Source organism: Physeter macrocephalus, chromosome 2, assembly GCF_002837175.3.
Source record: "Physeter macrocephalus isolate SW-GA chromosome 2, ASM283717v5, whole genome shotgun sequence".
Classification (NCBI taxonomy): Eukaryota; Metazoa; Chordata; class Mammalia; order Artiodactyla; family Physeteridae; genus Physeter; species Physeter macrocephalus.
In genome coordinates, this window is record NC_041215.1 from 113,255,276 (window position 1) to 113,264,296 (window position 9,021).

At 39.8% G+C, this 9,021-nt stretch overlaps 1 protein-coding gene across 1 annotated transcript in view; it reads left to right on the plus strand.

Moving 5' to 3' along the window:
* Positions 1-9,021, plus strand: part of CPS1 (carbamoyl-phosphate synthase 1) — a 149,747-nt gene that overhangs the window by 28,276 nt on the left and 112,450 nt on the right. Inside the window, exons 3-5 of the mRNA XM_024124648.1 lie at positions 1,153-1,297; positions 2,413-2,502; positions 4,805-4,861. Of these exons, the coding sequence (XP_023980416.1) occupies positions 1,153-1,297; positions 2,413-2,502; positions 4,805-4,861 (292 nt within the window). The remainder of the gene's footprint in view (positions 1-1,152; positions 1,298-2,412; positions 2,503-4,804; positions 4,862-9,021) is intronic.

A 9,021-nucleotide genomic window follows, 5' to 3' on the forward strand; every position in this document is an offset into this window, starting at 1 on the left:
AGTTTTACTCACTCTTTTTCAAAAAAAGGAAAATGGATAAAAGCTAAACATCAGGAATTATTAGACTCATCTAACCTACAATGAGATATCATCTCACACCGGTCAGATTGGCCATCATCAAAAACTCTAGAAATAATAAATGCTGGAGAGGGTGTGGAGAAAAGGGGACCCTCTTGCACTGCTGGTGGGAATGTAAATTGATACAGCCACTATGGAGAACAGTATGGAGGTTCCTTAAAAAACTACAAATAGAACTACCATACGACCCCGCAATCCCACTACTGGGCATATACCCTGAGAAAACCATATTTCAAAAAGAGTCATGTACCAAAATGTTCATTGCAGCTCTATTTACGATAGCCAGGACATGGAAGCAACCTAAGTGTCCATCAACAGATGAATGGATAAAGAAGATGTGGCACATATATACAATGGAATATTACTCAGCCATAAAAAGAAACGAAACTGAGTTATTTGTAGTGAGGTGGATGGACCTGGAGTCTGTCATACAGAGTGAAGTAAGTCAGAAGGAGAAAAACAAATACCGTATGTTAACACATATATATGGAATCTAAGAGAAAAAGAAAATGTTATGAAGAGCCTAGGGGTAGGATGGGAATAAAACACAGACCTACTAGAGCATGGCCTTGAGGTTATGGGGAGGGGGAAGGGTAAGCTGTGACGAAGTGAGAGAGTGGCATGGTCATATATACACTACCAAACGTAGGATGGATAGCTAATGGGAAGCAGCCGCATGGCACAGGGATATCAGCTAGGTGGTTTGTGACCACCTAGAGGGGTGGGATAGGGAGGGTGGGATAGAGAGGGTGGAAGGGAGGGAGACGCAAGACGTGAGAGATATGGGAACATGTATACGTATAACTGATTCACTTTGTTGTAAAACAGAAACTAACACACCATTGTAAAGCAATTATATTCCAATAAAGATGTTAAAAAAAAGTCTTTTCATATCAGTAATATCATGGGATAAATTTCCATATTCTATCATAAAATTTCCCTAATTTCGGCAAAATCTAGAGACGAGCTTGTAGGATTTTATTCTCATGTTCTCTAATTTTCAAGCATTCAATAATTAAGATCATGTATGTAGAATACATTTTTTTTTGGTAATTTCTTGGCATCTTTACCTAGGTACCCGGAAGCTCTTACTGACCCTGCTTACAAGGGACAGATTCTCACCATGGCCAATCCTATTGTTGGGAATGGTGGAGCCCCTGACACTACTGCAGTGGATGAACTGGGACTTAGCAAATATTTGGAGTCCGATGGAATTAAGGTAGTACCAGTGATGACTATTTAAAAAGCATAGTTGATTTATTAAGAATCTAAACTGGACAAAATTTCGGCCTCAATCCTATAGTACAAATCATTAAATTTATATTCTCAGTCTTACTTCTAGGTATATGAGAATAATCTTTAACATGACATTATTCTGAGTTTCATTTCTCAGGGCACTCTGGATTTATTTTTAATGCCATGGATAAAACTGGCTTCGTTTGGAAAAATGTTGTTATAAGTTCAGATGACAACTATGCTGCTAGAATTCGAGTTGAATCACCTTTTAAATGACTTTTAAGAATCAACTCTGTATCAATTATTTACCTTTTAAATCTTATCCTCTTTGGGAGATGAGTAAAAGATAACTTGTATGCCAGCCGAAAAGTAAACACAATTAAAATTTCCTATTCAAGGCAAATTTGAATAATATCTTAGGGATGTGAACCATATAAACGATTCAAAAATTTACACTCTAAATTCACCACTCTATTTTTGAATGACTTGGACTGATCATTTAATTTAGTTATATATCTCACCATTTCTCCCAAATATTTAGTTTCTTTTAAATGTAAATTAAAAAAATTTTTAATTCTCTACGTACATTAAGCAAATAATTATTAATTAGATTATCGATAAATGCCATAGTGGAAAAGTACAGGGTACTGAGAAGGGGGACCTAGTTTACTCTCAGGATTTGGCAAACCAAGTAAGACTGTTCCCCACATGGCAATTAAGGTAACAATTATTATATTTCACGAGAAAACTTTTTATCACATTTCAAGTTTCAAAATTTTAAGTGTTGTATCAGCGAATATAATAAAGCTTGAAGAATGCAAACTGACTCTTAAGACAAGTCATAACAGAGGGGATAGACTGGGAGTTTGGGATTCACATGTACACACTGCTATATTTAAAATATATAGATAACCAACAAGGACCTACTTGTTGTATAGCACAGGGAACTCTGCTCAATATTCTGTAATAACCTAAATGGGAAAAGAATTTGAAAAAGAATGGAAAAAAATAAATTTATTAATTAAAAAAGAAGACAAGTCACAAGAGTTGGGTAGTATTTTGTGATCACTTTTTTAAAATGACTGCCTGTCTCTCCAGGTTGCAGGTTTGCTGGTGCTGAATTATAGTGATGACTACCACCACTGGCTGGCTGCCAAGAGTCTAGGGCAATGGCTACAGGAAGAAAAGGTGAGAAATATGATAGGTCATCCAGCATCACCTAAGGACGATTGGTGGGGCCTGTGGAAAGTTGGGAAGGTGTATGTAATTGAAAAGGGCCAAACAGATAAAGCAGATCAGGCAGTTTGGGACCCTTTTGTTTCAGAGCGCGATTCCTTCAGGCTGAACTGTTACTACTGTCCAGAACTGTCCAGAACTCATTCTTTATATAAACACTGAGGACCTTATATTTTCAGTTTATCCACTAGGTGGCACTCATACATGCTTGGTAGACAGACTTTCTCATTCTGGAAAGGGGTTAGAGAAAATTTTAGAATTTTCTACTCTCCGGAGCAACATAACCTCCCCCTTTTAACGAGGATCTAGATATGTAACTTGTGTCATGGATTCTAGTACTGGCTCTACCATTAACGAGCTGTGTGACCTTGCTCAGGTCATGTGATTATACCATACATTCTTAATTTTAATTCTTAATTAATATAAACCGATTGCCGTCAAGTCTGTTTGGGCTTAAAGGTTATGACTATGACGTATAATTAGATATCACTTCATTTGAAGTAACAAATTATATAAGTTACTAACCTTATATCTTCCTTTCTTTAAGTATTATTTTCTAATCAGATAAGGGGATTCTCCTGGTTTGAAAGTCAGACCTACTTGAAGTTAACAGACCTAATATACTAAGCTTTATTTCCAGTGTTACTGTAGCTGCTTTTTGTTAAGTTGCAACTGGGCCTGTAATTGACCGAATATTATTCTGAGGAACTCTGCCTCTCTGAAGAGCATCTCCCAATTGAGGCTAAACGTTTCCTCTTTCTAACAAAGCAAAAAATCTTGATCTTTGTTTCCTCATTCTTGCTAAATTTTTACAAGGGAGAAGAAGGCATATGCATTATCTCCTAGGTCTTTGCTAGTTTCTTCTCAATCATTATCTGAATTTACCTCCTTGTAATCATCATTCAGGAGACTCCTCCCTCCTCCCCTTAATGTTTCCTTTGTGTTATTTAGAAACCTGATATTATAGCTGCTTTGTGTCAGAACTAATAGTTGAAGTATAAACTTAATCCATGTTTTGTTAGTTTTTAAAATGTGCTTTGAATCTTCTTCCATGATATAGACACATAGAGTAGAAGAGTGTCTAAAATAATAACCACTTTACCTCCTTCTATGTACAGGTAATGGGAGAACATCTTGCTCAAATATCACTCAGATAAATGATGGAAGAAAAGAAACTAAAACCTATTCCCTCATTCTTAACTTGCTGCTCTTTCCCCTTTTATCCACAGGGAATACGTTCTAAGACGCCCAGTGGATGCCTGAAACCATGGATAGTAGCAAACCCTATATCTACTAAGTCTTTTCCTATGTGTACATACCTATGATAAAGTCTAATTTATAAATTAGGCACAGTAAGGGAATATCTGAATTGCCAGCGTCACTACTCTTGCACTGTGGAGCCATTATTAAGTAAGATAAGTGTTACTTGAACATAGAACTGCCATACCGCAACAGTTGACCTGACAATCCAGGTGGCTATTAAATGACGAATGGGTGGGCACTGCTGGACAAAGGGGTGGTTCAGCTTCTGGGTGGGACAGAGCAGGATGGTGGGAGATTTCATTACACTATTCAGAGTGGTGTACAATTTATAACTTATGAATTGTTTATTTCTGAAATTTTCCATTTAATATGTTCAGACTATGGTTGATCACAGGTAACTGAAACCACAGGAAGCAAAACTGTGGAGAAGGGGGAACTTAGTGTACTATATCTATCTCTATCCAACCTAGTCAAAGAAACTAAAACAAATGATGGTGCCTGGTTTACTAATAGATTGGGCAAAATTTTAATACAGCATGACTACCTAACAAGCACCTTTAGGATAACCTTCAGGATTGCCTACCGTGTTCCAGGAACATGTGGTTCACAACATGGATTTGCCTATTAATTACATATCTTTGCTTATGAAGTTCACAAATTCCATTTTTTAAAAATATATATATATCTATAAAATTATATTACTTATTTAACATCCTGGATTAAAAGCAAAAGAGCTGTAGCAGAAGACTGATGTTCAGAATTTCTCACTTTTCACTCTGAGGAAGGGTCTGGGTATTAAGAGTCCTGTGCCCAACTGAACAGCAATTTACCTTGTTCTAGTGACACAGACACCCTGGATCAGAGAAAAGAAGGAGTAGGGAAATTATTTACTGCTCAAGAAAATAGATGATGTTAAGTTTGTAACTTGAAAACACTCTGCTGGACGAAATTTCCTCCAATTTTACTGTCACTACAATTATTTTCCTTACAGGTCCCTGCAATTTATGGAGTGGATACAAGAATGCTGACTAAAGTAATTCGAGATAAGGTATGATAATCATATTTAGCCAAATTTATGTTTATATATATATATTTTTTTTTTTTCCCCTTTGCCCAAGGAACCCATTGGTGTGTAAAAGAACAGATCTGCTCAATTTCTGTCATTTGGGTCTCTGCCATCCTGTTTCACTGTTTTTGATGTAATTTTCAAGACTGAATACTTGATTGGGATGTTTGTTACTGAATGGTTTTGAGATTAATTCACTCAGCAGTAGTTTATTGAGTGCCCACTCTGTGTTCACTATTCCAAGTGACAAGTTAAAGCCTTTGTAATTCACCTCATGTGATAGGGCTAGTGAAAAAAGTGGGGAAGGTAACTAAGTGCATAAGAATTTTGCCTAAATTGAATACCTACCTGCTGAAAAAGGAAAACCTGGAAGTGTACAGCACTGGGGCCATTATTTGTTTAGTCCTCTTGGAGGAGTTCTTGAACTTAGTGAGTTATAGTTCGTGGGTATATTAAATGAACCCTGCATGTATTACCTCAGTTATATAGTCTTTCTTGAAATTGTTCTAATGACCATGATGAAGGTAAGTTTATCTTTTGCTTTCATATCTGCTAGCTGAAATATTTGACCTTTCCTCTGAGAATATCTCAGCCCCATCTACTTCCTTCTTCTTGTTATAAGAGGTGGACACTTTTTTCTTCTTACATGAAACCTTCATATCCCAGAACAGAAAGAAACTTTATCTCATGAATGTTAACTAAGTTCCCTAAAGCCACCAAAGTTTTCTCATTAAATTATATATTTTTTCTTAAAAAAGAAAAAAAAGATACAATTTCAAAGTGAAAAGGATTCTTCAAAACAGATTCTTCAAAATCTGTTGTAGATTGTTGGAATATGTATAGACACAGGATCTCTGTAAACAGAAAGAACAGCTTTGAAAATAAGAACATGGCCACATACCCATGACCAGAAGAAAGACACTGAGAATTTATGCAATCCTTCTACTCTATCTCTGATTTTATTCCCTCCTCTATGATATTCCTGAGAATAGATGTTAGTGAGATTATATATCCCAGGTAGATTTTTGTGTTTTCGTAGCCCAATGATGCTGTGGGAGCAGTAAACAATGATGAGGATACCAGAATGGGAAGGGGATAAAATTCAATTCAAGCTGTAGATTTGGCAGGTTGAATAGAATATAATCAGTTCTAGTATTTGGGAAAAAACTTTACAAGACCATATCATGTTCTTCATGTGATAGGTTAGTTTAAGGTGAACCCTGCTTTTATCAGAGGCAGTTAGGTTTTTAAAATTTGGCTAAATAGATTAGCACAGACAAAATAGTGGTATTGCCTATTATATTTGATTATGAGTGATATGGGCTCATATTAAAAACATATGTTGAGTGGAAGACCTTCAAGATGGCGGAGGAGTAAGACATGGAGACCACCTTCCTCCCCACAAATACATCAGAAATACATCTACATGTGGAACAACCCCTACAGAAACCTACTGAATGCCGGCAGAAGACCTCAGACCTACCAAAAGGCAAGAAACTCCCCACCTACCTGGGTAGGGTAAAAGAAAAAAGAAAAAACAGAGACAAAAGAATAGGGATGGGACCGGCCCCTCTGGGAGGGAGCTGTGAAGGAGGAAAGGTTTCCACACACTAGGAAACCCCTTCACTGGCAGAGACTTCAGGTGGCAGAGGGGGGGAAGCTTTGGGGCCATGGAGGAGAGTTCAGCAACAGGACTATGGAGGGCAAAGTGGACAGATTCCCACACAGAGGATTGGTGTCGACCAGCACTCACCACCCTGAGAGGCTTGTCTACTCATCCACCGGGGCAGGCGGGGGCTGGGAGCTGAGGCTCGGGTTTCGGAGGTCAAATCCCAGGGAGAGGACTGGGGTTGGCTGCATGAACACAGCTTGAAGGGGGCTAGTACACCACAGCTAAGCGGGAGAGAGGCCGGGAAAAAGGCTGGACCTGCCTAAGAGGCAAGAGACCATTGTTTCAGGGTGCACAAGGAGAGTGGATTCAGAGCACCACCTAAATGAGTTCCAGAGACGGGCATGAGCCGCGGTTATCAGAGCAGACACCAGAAATGAGCATGAAACGCTAAGGCTGCTTCTGCAGCCACCAAGAAGCCTGTGTGCAAGCACAGGTCACTCTCCACACCTCACCTCCTAGGAGGCTGTGCAGCCCACCAGTGCCAGGGTCCCGTGATCCAGGGACAACTTCCCCAGGAGAACACACGGCACACCTCAGGCTGTTGCAATGACATGTTGTCCTCTGCCACCGCAGGCTCGCCCGGCATACCATACCCCTCCCTCTCCCTGGCCTGAGTGAGCCAGAGCCCCCGAATCAGCTGCTCCTTTAACCCTGTCCTGTCTGAGCGAAGAAGAGATACCCTCAGGCGACCTACACGCAGAGGCGGGGCAAATCCAAAGCTGAACCCCAGGAGCTGTGCGAACAAAGAAGAGAAAGGGAAATCTCTCCCAGCAGCCTCAGAAGCAACAGATTAAAGCTCCACAATCAACTTGATGTACCCTGCATCTCTGGAATACCTGAATAGACAACAAATCATCCCAAAATTGAAGGGGTGGACTTTGAGAGTAACAATATATATATATATATTTTTTTCCTTTTTCTCTTTTTGTGAGTGGCCATGTGGCTGACAGGGTCTTGGTGCTCTGGCCAGGTGTCAGGGCTGTGCCTCTGAGATGGGAGTGCTGAGTTCAGGACATCAGTTCACCAGAGAACTCCCAGCTCCGCCTAATATCAAACGGCGAAAACTCTCCCAGATATCTCCATCTCAACGCTAAGACCCAACTCCACTCAATGACCAGCAAGCTACAGTGCTGCACACCCTATGCCAAATGAATAACAAGACAGGAACACAACTACACGCATTAGCAGAGAGGCTGCCTAAAGTCATAATAAGATCACAACACCCCAAAACACATTACCGGACGCAGTCCTGCCCACCAGAAAGACAAGATCCAGCCTCATCCAGCAGAACACAGGCACTAGTCCCCTACACCAGGAAGCCTACACAACCCACTGAACCAACCTTACCCACTGGGGGCAGACACCAAAAACAACGGAAACTACAAACTTGAAGCCTGTGAAAAGGAGACACCGAAAACAGTAAGTTAAGCAAAATGAGAAACACAGAAACACACAGCAGATGAAGGAGCAAGGTAAAAACCCACCAGGCCAAGCAAATGAAGAAGAAATAGGCAGTCTACCTGAAAAAGAATTCAGAGTAATGATAGTAAAGATGATCCAAAATCTTAGAAATAAAATGGAGAAAATACAAGAAACATTTAACAAGGACATAGAAGAACTAAAGAGCCAACAAACATGATGAACAACACAATAAATGAAATTAAAACTTCTCGAGAAGGAATCAATAGCAGAATAACTGAGGGAGAAGAATGGATAAGTGACCTGGAAGATAAAAGAGTGGAAATAACTACTGCAGAGCAGAATAAAGGAAAAAGAAGGAAAAGAATTGAGGACACTCTCAGAGACCTCTGGGACAATACTAAAAGCACCAACATTCGAATTATAGGGGTCCCAGAAGAAGAAGAGAAAAAGAAAGGGACTGAGAAAATATTTGAAGAGATTATAGTTCAAAACTTCTCTAATGTGGGAAAGGAAATAGTTAAGTCCAGGAAACGCAGAGAGTCCCATACAGGGTAAGTCCAAGGAGAAACAATCCATCTCAACGCTAAGACCCAACTCCACTCAATGACCAGCAAGCTACAGTGCTGCACACCCTATGCCAAATGAATAACAAGACAGGAACACAACTACACGCATTAGCAGAGAGGCTGCCTAAAGTCATAATAAGATCACAACACCCCAAAACACATTACCGGACGCAGTCCTGCCCACCAGAAAGACAAGATCCAGCCTCATCCAGCAGAACACAGGCACTAGTCCCCTACACCAGGAAGCCTACACAACCCACTGAACCAACCTTACCCACTGGGGGCAGACACCAAAAACAACGGAAACTACAAACTTGAAGCCTGTGAAAAGGAGACACCGAAAACAGTAAGTTAAGCAAAATGAGAAACACAGAAACACACAGCAGATGAAGGAGCAAGGTAAAAACCCACCAGGCCAAGCAAATGAAGAAGAAATAGGCAGTCTACCTGAAAAAGAATTCAGAGTAATGATAGTAAAGATG